The 18,628-nt window shown below is 33.7% G+C and overlaps 2 protein-coding genes across 2 annotated transcripts; both read left to right on the forward strand.

Annotated features, from left to right (window-relative positions):
* The first annotated feature begins 2,058 nt into the window (after window positions 1-2,058).
* On the forward strand, window positions 2,059-2,994 carry LOC105865915 (olfactory receptor 6C2-like). Its single transcript, XM_012754919.1, has one exon. The coding sequence runs from the start codon at window positions 2,059-2,061 to the stop codon at window positions 2,992-2,994; it is 936 nt and encodes a 311-aa protein (XP_012610373.1).
* A 14,408-nt stretch (window positions 2,995-17,402) lies between these two features.
* LOC105865922 (olfactory receptor 6C2-like) lies at window positions 17,403-18,341 on the forward strand. Its single transcript, XM_012754932.2, has one exon. It carries the CDS (start codon window positions 17,403-17,405, stop codon window positions 18,339-18,341), a length of 939 nt encoding a protein of 312 aa, XP_012610386.1.
* The last annotated feature ends 287 nt before the right edge of the window (window positions 18,342-18,628 follow it).

Genomic DNA, 18,628 nt, shown 5'->3' on the forward strand with positions numbered 1-18,628 from the left:
AGAGCCTCTAATATGTTTCAAAGTGTGCAGGTCTGAGTTTAATACCATAGTGACACATTTGGTAACTGAAAGCTGAAGAAAATAGAATTCAAAAGAGGTTTGTGGGTTCCTGAAGTGGGTTGTCACTACATTTTAATGTGATCCATTGAGATTGTTTCCTGTGTGACCCTGCTATCTTTCAGAATTCCAGCTCTCAAGAAAACCAAAATCCTGGTTAATTACACTACACAGTGGCATAAATGTGAGAACTTGACACATGATTGGAGTTGACCCTCTATCCAACCTCGTGAGGAAGGAATATTTTAATCAATGTATTAAATCCATTCATGTAACTATTTAGTTGAAGTCCCCAGGGAAACCCATTCTCATTCATCGATATAGGAAAAACAGCAAGTGCTAGAGACACTGACTGGAAACATTTAATTGATGGCTATTGTGATTAATTTGTGATGACTGAGGGAAAGAAACTATAAAGCAGCTATTGACCCAAACTCAATATTGCAAAGTTGACCTATTATTTTATTATCTTAATGACAGCTATTACCTCAAGGAAGTAAAATGGAGATTTGACTACTTATTACACTGCAGATAAGGCAAAGACAAGAAGCCACTTTTCTTACTAATGAAAGACTGTGGCAATTTTGTGTATGACTTAATTCAGTAGCAAATACTCCACTGTAATACCAAAAAAAAATTACAAATAAATAAAAAACACAAAATATGAAAGCCATAGACATAGAATTTTTTAAGTAAACTCAGCAATAGAGCAATGTCAAGAAGTCCAAATAGGAAAGAAGATATCTTTGTATGTTTCTGGAGGAAAATAATAATCTTGATATTTAACCAATAACCATTTGTTAAGCACTGACTTCATACATGCCTGGGTTGTCTTGGTTTTGCTGATTATCCCAGTAAACACACACACACACACACACACACACACACACACACAATTTCTGATCTCAATAGACTTATGTTGCCAGGGCAAGTTCTAGGATAAAAATAAGTACTGTGTGGCAATAGTACATAAATGGGAGTTGGGGAGATCCAACACAACCACCAGATTTCAAAGGACTTCCCAAAAGAAATAATGCTTAGGCTGAAAAATCAGAAACTGGTGTCCTCAAATTCAATTCAAGGAAAAAAGAAAGATGGAGTAGAAAAAGGGAAAGGATTGGACAGGGTGGTTGCTCCAGACAGGTGCTTCCTGTGAGGTGATTATACGACACCTGACACATCATGTGAGTTCAATTACTGTAATTAATTAGCTTTATTAGAGAAAACACATGGGAAGAAGGGACACAGAGTCCATGAAATCGACTTTGCATGTGTTCAATATGAGCTATATGTGGCTCTATATAACTGAATTTCAGAAAAGAAGTCACTACTAGACATGTAAATAGACTTATCACATATGGATTCCATTTAAAATCACAGAATTTGATGCATATACCCCTCAAAGTGTTTATACACTTAGTACACAAAATGACAAAACACTGTTTTGTTATAGGGGTTGGACATAAAATTATAATTGATGGTGGATTTGGGGGAGCCTTCATAGCACGTCCAAATCATTTGTTATGTAATTTTGTTTTATTAAGGAACAAGCCACAGGCAAAGATCTGAAACTGTTAGTCAACTTCAAGATTTCAACTTCAAAATAGAGAAGGTGCGTGGAAGTAAAGGAAAATCTTAATATTGATTATTTCACAATGTATTGTCAATAAAAACTCACTTAGAATACAGATAAAAATTTAAAATAAGTTTGGGGAAATCCAATGGAACGGTAAAACTTATAAATTATTGGATTGTGATGCAATTAAACTGATCTGTAAGAAATATTTCTTTAATGATTATTTTAAAAAGGAAATTTACAAATTAAGTCCATGAGTATATTGACAATATTAATTACCAAACTAAAGAATAAATTTCATGTGAATCGCTTGCTTGCTTGAGCTTACACCTTATTGTTCATCATTACTGAATTTTGACAGTCCTATATTCTAATAAAATATCTGATTTTTTTCATGAAGGCTGGACAAAAATAAGGAGTCAGTTATGAGAAACCAAACAATAACAACATTTGTTCTCCTGGGACTAACAGATGACCCAAAACTTCAGAGTCTGCTTTTAATTTTTCTGTTTTTTACTTACTTATTGAGTGTAACTGGGAACTTGGCTATTATCTCACTTATATTAATGGATTCTCACCTTAAAACTCCAATGTACTTTTTCCTACAAAATTTTTCTTTCTTGGAAATCTTATTCACATCAGCTTGTATTCCTAGATACTTGTATAACCTATCAACAGGTGACAAGACCATTACTTACTGTGCTTGTGCCATTCAAGCATTTTTTACTGATCTCTTTGGAGTAACTGAATTTTTTCTCCTGGCCACCATGTCCTATGACCGCTATGTGGCCATCTGCAAGCCCTTACATTACATGACTATCATGAACAGCAGAGTCTGCCGAAAATTCATCCTCTGCTGTTGGACGGCTGGCTTGTTAATCATACTCCCACCATTTAGCCTAAGCCAAAATCTACAATTCTGTGACTCTAATGTCATTGATAGCTTTCTTTGTGATGTATCTCCCTTCCTGAAGATTTCATGCTCAGACACGTGGATCATTGAGCAGATGGTTATAGTCTGTGCTGTGTTGACCTTCATCACAACACTTCTTTGTGTAGTTCTCTCCTATGTATATATAATCAAGACTATTATAAGATTCCCTTCTGCCCAGCAAAGGAAAAAAGCCTTTTCTACCTGTTCTTCCCACATGATTGTGGTTTCTATCACCTATGGCAGCTGCATCTTCATCTATGTCAAACCTTCAGCAAAGGAATCAGTGGCTATTAATAAAGGTGTAATAGTGCTAACTACTTCCATTGCTCCTATGTTGAACCCATTCATTTACACCTTGAGGAACAAGCAAGTAAGGCAAGCCTTCAATGACTCAGTCAAAAGAATCACATTATTGTCTAAGAAGTAAAGAAATGCCGAAGCTGATGATTCCAATTTTTATAAGAGGTTGGTTCTTCAAAGCATATATCATTAAGTTTCTAAAATAATTTGATCCTAAAGTCCATTCGAACTAATTTTTCAAAATGTTTCCTGCATCCACTTCTCTAAGTAAGGTCACTTCTTTTTACTTCTTGCAAGCACTCTTCTTTTATTGATGTCATATTAATAATTTTCTATGGGGAACAAAAATATCACATCATATCCAGTCTTACAAAAAATGCAAACCAAACAAAATTTTAAAAAACAAGATGTGAATATTAATAAAATATTATATTAATAAAATATTATTTGCAAGAAAACAAGTAATAGTGCTCATTTTTATTATTCTGTCCATAGTTTCTCAAATAATCGCTTAATTCATCAAATGCATGTTTGCAGAGTATCTCACTCATGTTAAATATTTTAAGTAAAATGCAGAACAAAACCAACAATATTCTGCCCTCTTGTAGCATATATCACAGATCAAATATATAGCTAAAATGTATAGTAAATTATTAAGAATCTTACGACACAATTTAAATGAAAAGCAATCAAAACAGCAACTCTTTCAAATTATAATATAGATTATGCAGAATTTATTGATAATGTTGAAATTATTAAAATCACAGATAAGTTTCCTAAATTAAAGTGATAAAAATATCTTATTAAAAAGAAGACAAAATTATAAAGAAAAAGACAAAAATGATAATTGAGTTTGAGAAATTAGTGTGATTATTGGTATGGCAAAAGCATCCAAAAATCTGAATCAAATATGGAATCTTCAAATCCAAATTGTAGCTTGAGTGATCAAGAAAGTGACAGCAAATCAAAGAAACTTTGATGTCCTCATGAAGGAATTAAGAAAATTGAACCAAGAAAATACATGGAAACTTCAGTCAACGTACTTCATCAGACTAATAAAAATTTTCAGTGGTGAAATAAAACTAATAATGTTTAAATATATACTACAACCACAACCAAATCAAAGTGTTTAATTTTTTAAGTTATCACGACATATTAATGAATAGAGATTGGAATGAAAATGAGCCCAATAATAGAACAGCAATCTTATTTAAAAGGGTGTTGAAAATTTAATTAACTATGAATAATTATAAGGAAGGAGTAATGAATATCAAGTCCACGTTGTTTCCTAGAGCAAGATGCACTGTAATCAAGTGGATAGGATGGCAGTGGGGATAATAAGGCTGTCTAGTGTTTGCAGATAGCTACTTCTAATAGAGGAAGACATTTCCAATAACCTATGGCACCAACGGTTCCATTATCACTTCTTCTGTTTTGATATATTCTCTCTGAAATTCTCTTGACAATGTACAAGTGTACATACACTTAGAACATTTGCAATAATTAATAGATGAAGTCCACAGGAGATGTTGTAGTGCCCTGTCTATATGTCTTCTTGCCTTTCCTACTGTGGTGTACATAGGCTGACTTCCTGACTTGTAACTGCCAGTTGCTACATTGAATCAAGGGCTTTATTTCTGACCACAAAGACCTATTTTGTCCATCTGCAAGGAATGCCAGAAGTTCCTAAAACCCCTCAAGAGCAGTACTCATCCAATGAATAAAAGGAATTAGTCTGTAAATATTCCTTCTCCAATACCCTTAAGTGGAGGAAATCTGAGCCATGTGTTTTACCCTGGTCCCCAGAATTTCCACAGTGAAATGAAAACATCTTAGTGGCTATGCTTGAGACTTTTGAACCCCTTGAACCCTTTGAACTTCCTTGTTAGATGATAGCAGCTTCCTCCTACTTGAAAAATACATAAAGTTCTCATCTGAGGCAAAAGATCATACTTATTCTCCTTAAAATCTTCCTTCGGCTCAAATCATGGTTCTAGAACAAAACCTAAAGTCAAGTATCAGCACAGCATTACTGAAGAATTACTTTACCTTCTATAGAAAGAAAACAATTATTCATCAAAATAGCTAAAATACACTGCAGGAATCAAGAGAACATACCTAAGAATGAATTCCAAAGGTGCTAGATTTTAGTAAAGGTTAAAAAAATATATTGAATAAGGAAGAGATTATTGATATAGGTCCATTCTTAAGTAACCCAACATTAAACATTCTCACAAGGACACCTGGAGCTAGTCCTAAAGTACTGCTAGTATGACTCCTTAAAATTTGGATACATTGGAACCCTTAGTAAATAAGGTGGAAATGTCAGAACAGCCTTAACGCAGTGTTCATAGATTCCTCAAAAGGCTCAAATAGTTAGGAATGCTAGATTGGATTTACTAATTAAAACCGGAGAATCTACCAAAATACTTTTCCTTTACAAAACAAATAAACAATGTACTAGTAGAGGCAGCACCAGCATTACAGGAAACATAATAGTGTCTGTTCTTTGTAGACCAAAAATTTTGGTAGGGAGCCTGCTATTTGTCAATAACAAGTTTCCATACTACCAAAGGCAACACTCAGTGTCAAGATTTTTTAAAAATTTTAACAGTGAAGGTATTAAGTCCTGGAAATCAGTTTGTGAAAAGGTTTTGAATTACATATTCAATTACCTTAATAGATTTTTAATGCCTTCTTAAAATCACTCCTGATAACTGCTGGTAGTTCAAGACATTTGTGCATTTCATCCAAATTTAAATTTGTTCATTATATCCTCTTATTGATTTATTTTTAGAATTTGTAGTGATAGTCACTCTTTTTTATTCCAGATTTAGGCAATTTGTGGGTTTTTTCTCTTATTTCTCTTATTTTTCTGTTTTTTCCATTTTCATTTTGTCAATAATTTATCAATTTTATTAATATTGTCAATTAAACAATTTAAATGTTTATTGATCTTCTTTATAATATTTTTCATGTTTTCTTAGTTTATATTGTACTTTTACAACCATTTTAAAATATTAAAAACTATTTTTCCTTGATCTATAAATACAGTTTCATAATTGCATTATTCAAAAAATGTAAAAATCATTTAAACCCTAATCTATGTATATAGGTTGCATGTTGTATTCTTCAAAACTAACTGTGTTCTTAATTTTTTAACATTTATTGGAGAATTTCTTCATGTTTGAACTGTAGTCTCATTTTCCTGTCTTTGTAAAAATTTTTCTTTCTGAATATTTTAAGGGAGTAAATCTTAATTAGATACATTTCTTCCAGTAGAACCATATCTCTCATTACTAATAATGTAAAATATCTCTATAATACTCTCCTGTTAGAATTTCTATACATGTTTATATTAACATTGACATAGATGTTTACACTTCTCTGAGCATTTGCCTAGAACAGTTTATTTTTATTTCAACATATTATGAGGGTACAGATTTTAAGGTTTCAATAAATGTTCTTTCCCCTCCTTCCCCCACAAGTCTAAGTCTCCAGCATGACCATCCCCCAGATACTGCACATCTCACTCATTATGTGTGTATATACCCGCCCCCCGCACCCCTCCCACCTGCCCAATACCCTATTACTGTAGTACCTATGTGTCCACTTAGGTGCTGCTCAGTTAATACCAGTTTGCTGGTGAGTACATGTGGTGCTTGTTTTTCCATTCTTGGGATACTTCACTTAGTAGTATGGTTCTAACCAGGAAACCAGGTTCTAACCAGGTTCTAACCAGCTCTAACCAGGAAAATATAAGATGTGCTATATCTTATATATAAGATGTTGTTTCTTAGAGCTGAATAGTACTCCATGGTATACATATACCACATTTTATTAGTCCATTCTTGGATTGATGGGCACTTGGGCTGTTTCCACAGCCTTGCAATTATGAATTGTGCTGCTATAAACATTCGCATGCAGGTGTCTTTTTCATAGAGTGTCATTGGATCTTTTGGGTAGATGCCCAGCAATGGGATTGCTGGATCAAATGGTAGGTTCACTTGTATCGCTTTAAGGTATCTCCATATTGCTTTCCACAGAGATTGAACTAGTTTGCAGTCCCACCAGCAGTGTAGGAGTTTTCCCCTCTCTCTGCATCCACGCCAGCATCTATTGTTTGGAGACTTTTTGATAAAGGCCATTCTCACTGGAGTTAAGTGATATCTCATTGTGGTTTTGATATGCATTTCCCTGATGATTAGAGATGTTGAGCATTTTTTCATATGTTTGTTGGCCATTCTTCTATCTTCTTTAGAAAAGTTTCTGTTCAAGTCCTTTGCCCACTTTTGAATAGGGTTATTTGATTTTTTCTTGCTGATTTTCGTGAGTTCTAAGTATATTCTAGTCATCAGCCCCTTATCAGATGGGTAGAGTGCAAAAATTTTCTCCCATTCTGTAGGCTGTCTGTTTATTTTCATGACTGTTTCTTTGACAAAACTCAACACCCTTTCATGATACAAACACTTAATAAAATAGGCATAGAAGGGACATACCTAAAAATGATACAAGCCATATATGACAGACCCATAGCCAACATCATACTGAATGGGGAAAAATTGAAATCATTCCCACTTAGAACTGGAACCAGACAAGGCTGCCCACTATCTACACTTCTATTCAACATAGTGCTGGAAGTCCTGGCTACAGCAATCAGACAGGAAAGTGGAATTAAAGGTATCCAAATAGGGGCAGAAGAGATCAAACTCTCACTGTTTGCTGATGATATGATATTATATCTAGAAAACCCCAAAGATTCAATCAAGAAACTCCTGGAACTGATCAATGAATTTAGTAAAGTCTCAGGATACAAAATCAATACACAGAAATCAGAGGCATTCATATACGCCAACAACAATCTAATTGAGAACCAAATCAAAGACTCAATTCCCTTCACAATAGCAACAAAGAAATTAAAGTACCTAGGAATATACTTAACCAAGGAGGTAAAAGACCTCTACAGGGAGAACTATGAAACACTGAGGAAGGAAATAGCAGAGGATGTAAACAGATGGAAATCCATACCATGCTCGTGGATCGGCAGACTCAATATCATCAAAATGTCTATACTACCCAAACTGATCTACAGATTCAATGCAATACCTATTAAAATCCCATCAGCATTCTTCACAGATATAGAAAAAATAATCTTACGCTTCGTATGGAACCAAAGAAGACCCCAAATTTCAAAAGCAATTCTAGGCAACAAAAACAAAATGGGAGGCATTAATATGCCAGATATCAAACTATACTACAAAGCTATAGTAATTAAATCAATCTGTTATTGGCACAAAAATAGGAATATTGGCCAGTGGAACAGATGTGAGAATCCTGATATAAAACCATCCTCATATAGCCATCTAATCTTTGACAAAGCAGACAAAAACATGTGCTGGGGAAAAGAATCCCTTTTCAATAAATGGTGCTGGGAAAATTGGATAGCCACTTGTAGAAGGCTAAAGCGGGACCCACACCTTTCACCTCTCATAGAACAGTTTTAATAGTCCATTATTTGTAAACTTCCTGTATGGATTTATTTTCCACATTATAAATTACCTGTAGGTAGCCTCTGAATTTTTTCTATTTTTTTTATTTTTTTTTATTTTAGCATTCTATGGGGGTACAAGTGTTAAGGTTACCTATATTGCCCATGCCCTCTTCCCCCCTCGAGACAGAGTCTCAAGCCTGACCATCCCCCAACCATTGCACATCTCATTCATCATGTTTATATATATACTCATCCCCTCTTCCCCCCTCCCATCTGCCCGACACCCGATAAATGTTATTCCTATATGTCCACTGAGGTGTTGATCTGTTAATACCAATTTGATGGTGAGTACATGTAGTGCTTGTTTTTCCATTCTTGAGATACTTCACTTAGTAGAATGGGTTCCAGCTCTATCCAGGAAAATAAAAGAGGTGCTATATCACCATTGTTTCTTAGAGCTGAATAGTACTACATGGTATACATACACCACATTTTATCAATCTACTCATGAATTGATGGGCACTTGGGTTGTTTCCACAACTTTGCAATTGTGAATTGTTTTCTATTTATTTTGATTTGTTTTTCATTCCCAGGCATTATCTGAGATTCTTTGCTTTTTAGGGGATGAATAAAATATAATCACATGTAACTGGAGAATACAATAATTTCTAAATTATTATGGTTTTGGACTTATTTCTACCTATCCTAGCTTGTATTTTCTATCAATCACACTTTCTTGTTTCTCACTGGTTTTTATTGCATTTTTTTGCCCACTGATTATATGGATGTTTTCTATCTAACTTTTTTTTCTTTTGGATAGAAAAATTAAATTTAGATTCCATTTTTAATGCTAATAATTATTTAAACTAACATGAAATTGTGATTTTCTTTTTAGCACCGCCCCTTAAAAAACAAGTCTCAGCCAGGTGCAGTGGCTCATGCCTGTATCCTAGCACTCTGGGAAGCTGAGGTGGGAGGATTGCTTAAGCTCAGGGGTTTGAAAGCAAGTCCCATCTCTACTAAAAATAAAAAATTAGCCAGGCATCATGGTGTGCACCTGTAGTCCCAGCTACTCATGAGGCTGAGTCAAGAGGATCACTTGAGCCCAGGTGTTTGAGATTGCTGTGAGCTAGACTGATGCCATGGTGCTCTACTCAGGACAATGGAGACTCTGTCTCAAAAAAAAAAAAAATACTGATTCTTCCAATCCATGATCATGAGATGTTTTTTCATTTGTTTGTGTTGTCTATAATTCCTTTCATCGGTAATTTTTAGTTCCTCTGTAAAAAATCTTTTACTTCCTTAGTTAAATGTATTCTTAGGTAATGAATATATTTTTTCAACTATTGGAAATGGGATTGAGTTCTTGATTTGCTTCTCAGTACAGTACCTCACACCTATAATCCTAACACCTTGGGAGGATTGCTTGAGGTCAGGAGTTTGAGACTAGCCTAAACACCACTGAGACACCCTCTCTACAAAATATAGAAAAATTAACCAGGTGTAGTGGTATATGCCTATAGTCCCAGCTACACAGGAGGCTGAGGCAGGAGGATCTCTTGAGCCCAGGAGTTCAAGGTTATAGTGAACTATGAGGATACCACTGCACTCTAGCTCAGGTAACAGAGTGAGATCCAGTCTCAAAAAAGAAAAATAAAAAACAATAGATGTTAACACAAATGTGGAGAAAGGGTACACTTATACACTGTTGGTGGAAATTTAAATTAGTACAACCTCTATGGAGATCAGTATGGAGTTATCAAAGAATTAAAAGTAGATCTGCCATTCCACTACTGGGTGTCTTCCCAGAGGAAACAAAATCATTATATCAAAAAGACCCTTGCACTAGCATGTTTATCATAGCATAATTCACAATCACAAAAATATGAAATCAATCTAAGTGCCCATAAATTGATGAATGACTCAAGAATATATACATATAGATATACACACACATACACATATATATATGCACTATGGAATACTACTCAGCAATAAAAAAGAATGAAAAATGTCTTTTGCAGCAACTTGAATGGAACTGGAGACCATTATGCTAAGTGAAGTAACTCAGGAACAGAAAAATAAATGCCACATGTTCTCACTTATAAGTGGAAGCTAAACTATGGCTACCCAAAGGCACATAGAGTAGCAAAATGGGCATTGGAGACTCACATGGGGTGAGGTTGGGAGGATGTGAGGGATAAAAAATTACCCATTCAGTACAATGTACTCTACTCAGGTGATGGATACTCCAAAAGTCCAGACCCCACCACTATATAACATATATGTGTGACAGAATTCAACTTTTATCCCCTAAATCTATTAAAACAAAACAAACAAAACAAAAAATAAATAAACAAAATAAACAAAAAGTCTCCCAACAACAAAAGCCTAGAACTATATGACTTCACTAATGAATTCTACTAAACTTTTAAAAAACAACTAACACTAATTTTTCTCAAACTACTCCAAAAAATAGAAGAGGAGAGAATTCTTCTTAATCTATTCTATTGCACCAGCATTACCTTGACACCAAAACCAGACAAGGACCCAACAAAAACAAAAACCTACAGGCCGCTATCCTTGATGTACATTGGTGGAAAAATCCTTTGTAAAATACTTACAAATCAAATCCAACTACACATCAAATCAAACCAAAAAATAATACAACATGATCAAGTGTGGTTTATCCCAGGAATGCAAAAATGGTTCAACACACAGAAATTTTAAGAATGTGTATCAAAAGAAGAAAAACATATGATTATCTCAATAGATACAGGAAAGGATCTGATAAAATTCAACATCCATTCATAATAAAAATGCTGAACAAATTATATGTCTCTTTGCAGACAATATGATCTTATATAGAGAAAAAACTAAAGATTCCACAAAAAAACTATTAGAAATGATAAACAAATTCACTAAAGTTGCAGGGTGCAAAATCACATACAAAAACCAGTATCATTGTTATATACCAACACAAACTAGCTAAAAAAGAAATTGAGAAAACAATCTTATTTACTATAGCTACAAATAAAATATCCGGGAATAAGTTAATTAAAAAAGTGAAAAACTTCTACAAATAAAACTGTAAAACACTGATAAAATATGCATAAAAAGACATAAATAGAAAAACTCTGCTCATGAGTCAGAAGAATTGATATTGTTAAAAGAACCATACTACCAAAAGCAATCTATAAGTTCAATGCAATCTCCATCAAAATATCAATGACATTCTTCACAGAAATAGAACAATCACAAAATTTGTATAGAACCACAAAAGAATCCAAATTGCCAAAGCAATACTGAGCAAAAAGAACAAAGCTAGAGACATCACACTACTGGACTTCAAAATATCCTATAAAGGTATAGTAATCAAAACATCATGATACTGGCATAAAAACAGACACATAGGTGAATATAACAGAATAGAGAACCCAGAAATAAATCCACACATTTATAGCCAACAGATTTTTAGCAAAGGCACCAAAAACATACATTTGGAAAACTGGCATCCATATATAGAAGAATGAAACTAGAACACTGTCTTTCACCATATACAAAAATCAATCAAAATGAATTAAATACTTACACATAAGACCCAAAATATAAAACTACTAGAAGAAAACAGGAGAAGCACTTCAGGACATTGTTCTAGGCAAAGATTTTATGGCTAATACTTCAAAAGCACAGGCAACAAAAACAAAAGTAGACATATGGTACTATATTAGACTAAAAAGTTTCTACACAGCAAAGTCAATAATGAACAGAGTGAAGTGAAAACTGTTGAATGGGAAAAAATATTTGCAAACTACTCATCTGACAAACTACTAATATCCAAAACACACAAGGAACTCAAATATCTCAACAGGTAAAAAACAATCCCATTAAAAAGTGGACAAAAGATTTGAGTAAACATTTCTTTTAAAAAGGCATTCAAATAGCAAACGGGCATATGAAAAAATCTTCAACATCACTAATCACCAGGAAAATGCAAATCAAAACCACAATGAGAAATCATCTCACTACAGAATGGCTCTTATCAAAAAGACAAAAAAATAACAAATGCTGATAGACATGGTTACAGAGACATTCTCATGGATGATACTTGACTATACAAAATAGTATACACTTTGGAACATTTCCTGAAATGCCCCTTCTTGGACATAATGTGCAAAGATGTATTTTTGCAAAGATGCATTTTACATAATGATAGTTGCCTTAACAAAAGAAAAACATGAATTTATAACAAAAATTTACAATCATATAATCTACTTCTAGGTAGTCATTTTTAAAATATTTTAAAAGTTACAAATAAATTTCTAGCTGTTAGAATTGATTTTAAATTCTGATTGAATGCTCCAGAAAAGAATATTACACAGTTCCTCAAAAACTGATTATTAAGATAGAGTTTTGTTATGTTTTTAAAACACCTGAGTTACCACCAGCAAACTGGTATTAACTGAGCAGCACCTAAGTGGACACATAGGTACTACAGTAATAGGGTATTGGGCAAGGGGGAGGGGGCAGGTATATACATACATAATGAGTGAGATGTGCACCATCTGGGGGATGGTCACGCTGGAAACTCAGACTTGTGGGGGGAGGGGGGAAAGAGCATTTATTGAAACCTTAAAATTTGTACCCCCATAATATGCTGAAATAAAAATAAATAAATAAATAAATAAATAAATAAAACAACTGAGTTACTTCCAAATATATGAAAAATAGATACCTTTATACTTATGAATACATTAAATGATATGAATATATTTACGTGGGAAATTTCTGAAAGAGTATAATCTGAAATATTAAGAGCATTTACTACCTTTAAGTTATGTTTCTCTTATTTTGATTATATTAATCTATTTTATTTGTAATAAATAGTAATTATTTAAGGTAAAAATAAAAAAGGTAAAAAGGGCTATTGTATTCTGCTAACTACTGTAGATGTTATGGAACAAAAGGAAGAGAAGGTAGACTTGTGCTTTATCATTTTATTTTATTTTGTGTGCATGACCTATGTTGAATCCTATTATGGCATCTTCTTTTCTCTAAGGAGAATGTCCCCGTTGCTCCCACTGCTGCATATTTCAGGATTTTTGCCAAAAGTTTATTCAAAAAAGATTCATTAATGACTTTGGAAGCTAAGTCACCAAGGACTCTTTTATTTATTCACATAGGTCAGGTTTGGTAAATAAAACAAATGCCAAACTTGTTAGTAAAAAATTATCCCTTTTCTGTAAGATGGTCTGAATATCATCTTTCCAAACCAGGGAGATCTGGAATTCACTAGATCTTTGAAAAGTAATTTACTTTCAATTAAGAAAAATACCTTGGTAATAAATTCTTTGTCAGGAGTTAATAAGGAAAAAGTCAGCTAAATCAATGCCATCTGGAGCTGCCTGTGAGGTGAGTATAGGTCCGTGAGTAAGAGTGAACAGAAGTCCACACACAACCCTCTGCAAACATATTCTTCATCCTTCTAACCCTCAGGATGCTCAAGGATAAGTAACCAACTGAAACCATTATGGACTGTCCGAAGAGTAAGTACATACCTGCTATTTCACTTTCTTTCCTCTTTGAGAGACTTAGATGATGATTTTGTCTTAGAAATGGTTTTGATCTGTTTTACTAAAATTAGAGATGTGAATAGTTAATTGAATTTTTATAAAAAGAAACATCTATTCATGATTTTTTAATTGATTGAAAACATTGATAAGGTTGGTTTTATGTATCAATAAAAAGCAGACAATCTAAATATAGCTTAAATGAAAGACTTTTAAAATAATCCACTGCTAAATATTCACCCTAATTTTGTAGAGTAAATACACGTTTGTAATTGCTGCAAATTGGACATTCTCTGGAGCTAAAAGTAGGTTCCCTAAATCTAAAAAAAAAAAAAATGGTTAAACATAAACAGAAGTGTCAGACAAGAGAGTTAGGAGAAAGGAAATAGCTCAAAGTTTCCAGGGTTGTGTAAGGTGCCAGTACTATCTAATAGATGTCTCTAAATTGATAAAAAAGAGAAGTAGGTGGGCTCTAAATACAATTCTTTCCTACCTTTCAAAACTATTAATAAAACTATTTAATTGCTTGGTCTATTGTTAAACGTTTAATTAGTCTATTGTTGCCTGTGTGGTCCTCACAATCTTTGGAGTATCCCAGCTTCTCCCCAAACCATAAGCCAGGATCAGTCCTCCATCTCTTTAAGGAAGGATATAAATTCTAGGGAATTTACTATGGAAAATGGGCACACAGTTGGTAGACACCATCTCCCATTTCTGGGGGAAAGGAATATTTTAAAGCTATCAAGTGAAACCTTTCACATAGCAAAATTAATTTGGGTTTCTATGAGAATTTTTTAAAATTTATCGATGCCCAAGAAAGCATTCATGGTCTTGAAACAAGATTTAAAATGTGAAAGAAGCACCTTAGTAGATGCTAGTCTAGAATAACCACAGCGTAGCAGTTGACCCAAATTTAGAATTTAAAAGTCCTAAATCTCTGGTTTAAGATTTTTGTGACAGATGTACTTAAGATCATAAATGACAACCACAAAAAGCAAGCTATTTATCTGCCAAATCCAGCTGAGAAGTCAGTTATCACTTTTTCGCTTTAATGCAGATATTACGTGTATGCTGAGTAGGTAGTTAAGTTATGGTGTACTCTAAGAGCCGCTCAGCACATTTCTCCCACTGAGAGGAAAAGCAAAAAGAAATCCCCTAGAGGCAGGGGTATGGCAAAATTAAGAGGAAGAGAGTACCTTCATGAGTCAGAGCAGTGTCAGAAGCAAGTTTACCTAAGAAGCAATATTTTTTGATCTACATTTGAGGGTGAATATCAAGAATAACTCTATGTTTCAGACTGTTAAAGTTCTGAGGCTATTATAATAAACAAGATTAAAATCTTGATTTCAACAAAATTTTTATACCCTTTATTATGGACAGAGTGCAACAAAACCCATAGGGAGGTAGTTAATGTGGTTTTGGGGATTCAGAAAAAGTTTTCTGAATAGTCTAAACAGAGAACTGGGGAACAAGTCACTAAAACCCAGGTTTGAGATTGCGATTGCATAATAAAGAGGGGAGAAACCCAAATGATCAGATGAAAATTTTTCCAGACAGATAGTTCATGTAAAATGGCTACCACACTTGTCTCATAGTACGGTGTGTTTTTAGAGCCACTCACCATGATTCTATTAATAATACCACCAACCTAACAACTTCCCCATGTAAGAGTCAGGGGGACGGCAAAATTAAGTGAAAATACCTTCGGTGTCAATAGAGTTTCAAGATAGGGCTGCACAAAGAAACAATATAGATGATCTCAATTGTTAATACAAGGCAATAAATGTTGGCCTTTGGTTTCAGTATAGCAAACAAGGAATAGGGTAAGAAGTAATAGTGGTGCAGAAGGTGTAGAATTTAATCTTGAACATGGTCAATTTGAGCAGAATGTAAAATTTCCAGGTGGAGATATCTAACAGTCACAGGGATCATGTCTAGATATTTTAATCATCAAATTTTAAATGCTAAATTAAAGCCATGAAATTTAATGCAATCCCCAGGAAAAACCTATAGAGAAACAGAGAAGAAGAATTATGGATGATGTCTGAGGAATATCAATGTAATAAAGTAGGGGAAGAAATTCCTATAAAGGAGAAATCAGAAGGCCAAAACAAAAACTAGGAGCGTGGATATCAAGCAAGCTACATGTTTGGACATTGTAAGAAGAAAGGAGTGATTGACAGGACCAAATGCAGCCAATAAGTCAGATAAAATGGCTACACCTCATTGAACCTAAAAAAAAATCACAAGTAATATTGCCAAGAGCTGCTTCTGTGGATTGAGTGTACAGAAGGCATTCATAAACAGTTCAAGAGTACAGTTATTGGGGAAGTCAGGAACTAGAAAAAATTATTGCAAATTGTTGGAGTGAAATTGGAATTATATTTAATAATTACAGTGCTAATAATAACTTGTGTCCTGATAAAAAAGGGACTGTGTTTCAGCCAGATAAAAACAGACTACAATCAGAAAACAGTGAGAATAATGTTCTTCAGCTGTATACAAAACTTTCTCTCACTTATTAGTGAATTGGTATGTATCAATACACTTTTTCTGTTCATAAATAATATAGATAATCAGTGAATATAAGGCAAAAGCATAAACATTTTGAGATAATTCAAGGGATAATTTTTGTGGGGGAAATGAATATAAATGTCCTTTATAGATTAATTATATGCTTGGTCATGGCTGTGGACTATGTTTTGCACTGTTTTAACAGATGGATCCAGAAATGTCATATCATAACCACCCCGCTATTTACAATTTATACAGGAAAAAAACTACAAGCAAACAAATGAAACTATGCAAAATTTCAGTTAGTAACAGGGAAAAAATTACAAAAAAAGGACACTACTATATTCATGATCTCTTTACTTATTGAGAAATAAATAAATGCTATGGAAAATCTACTCCAAACCATAAATTAATAGAGTAAATTTATTAAAATATACTGAAAGGAGATTTACTATCATTATTTGGATTATATTATTATTGAAATAATTCTTTAAGATGATCAAAATTTTTTTCAAACCACAGTTCACAACCAATTAGTAACCTATATGTTAATTTAGTAATAGTTGTATTTGTTTTTAATGTTATAAATTAGAATTGAAAACCTTAGAGTCCAAAGCATCTAAGAGCTAGCATTTTTAAATTTTTGTTTCAGATATCTGCAAGTATATATATGTATATATACAAATACACTGGATTACCGTGTAAAGTATTTTTTACCATGTGTTGTGCTCAAAGATGTCTGAAAGCCAAGGTTTCAAAATTATTAAATGATTTATATCAAAATATATGAAGGCATGAAATATTTTAAGATAGTCTTTATTAAGTGAAATAAAATAAATGGAAAACACATTTCTTGGCTCTTCTAACCAGAATCCATTGGAAAAAAATCTTCCTACCTTCTTATAAGTTATGATCTCTCTCGGTTTTACATGCAGATTAGGAAGAAGTTGGGACCCAGGTATGAGAAACCATACATCACTAACCAGATTCATTCTCCTGGGACTGACAGAAGACCCCCAAATGCAAATTCTGATTTTTATATTTTTACTTATCACCTACATGTTAAGTGTAACTGGAAACCTGACCATCATTATCCTCACACTAGTGGATTCCCACCTTAAAACTGCCATGTACTTTTTTCTCCAAAATTTCTCCTTCCTAGAAATCTCATTCACCTCTGCCTGCATTCCTAGATTCTTGTACAGTATATCAACAGGTGACAGAGCCATTACCTATAATGCTTGTGCATGCCAATTATTTTTTACATATGTCTTTGGGATAACAGAATTTTTTCTCCTGGCAACCATGTCCTATGATCGATACATAGCCATCTGCAAACCCCTGCATTACATGACCATCATGAACCCCAAGGTCTGCAAAAGACTCATCTTCTGCTGTTGGATGATTACTTTGTTCATTATATTCCCACCACTCAGCTTGGGACTAAATCTGGAATTCTGTGACTCTAATGTCATTGACCATTTTGCGTGTGATGCCAATGCTCTTCTGAAGATCTCATGCTCAGACACGTGGTTCATAGATCAAATGGTTATTGTTGGCTCTGTATTAATTTTTATCATGACTCTTGTGTGTGTGGTTTTGTCCTACATGTATATCATCAGAACCATTCTGAGATTCCCGTCTGTCCAGCAAAGGAAAAAGGCCTTTTCTACATGTTCTTCTCATATTATTGTGGTTTCCATCACCTATGGCAGCTGTATCTTTATATATGTCAAACCTTCAGCAAAAGATGAAATGGCCATCAATAAGGGGGTAGCAATACTCACTACTTCCATTTCCCCCATGTTAAACCCATTTATTTATACTCTGAGAAACAAGCAAACAAAACAAGCCCTTAATGTGTTAGTAAAAAAAATTATATTGCTCTCTAGGAACTAGGGAAATGCCGATATCTGTATCCCCATATGTACTTTCTTAAGTTTCAGTTCAATTCAATTCCATTTTGTCTCTTTCTGATCTTATATTCAGAAATATATTCAGAACCTATTATGATCAAAGTCACACTTTGCTTCCCCAAACAAATAAAAAAGTTTGAAAATAACTTTTTTATATTGGGAAAAAGAACACAAGCACAAATGTTTAAAAGTCACTGTGTTATATATTGCTGCATCAGGAAAAGCAACAATAAGACCAATATTCACAACCCATGATAATAGAGTGGTCCA

The sequence above is a fragment of the Microcebus murinus genome, chromosome 10, assembly GCF_040939455.1.
Source record: "Microcebus murinus isolate Inina chromosome 10, M.murinus_Inina_mat1.0, whole genome shotgun sequence".
Classification (NCBI taxonomy): Eukaryota; Metazoa; Chordata; class Mammalia; order Primates; family Cheirogaleidae; genus Microcebus; species Microcebus murinus.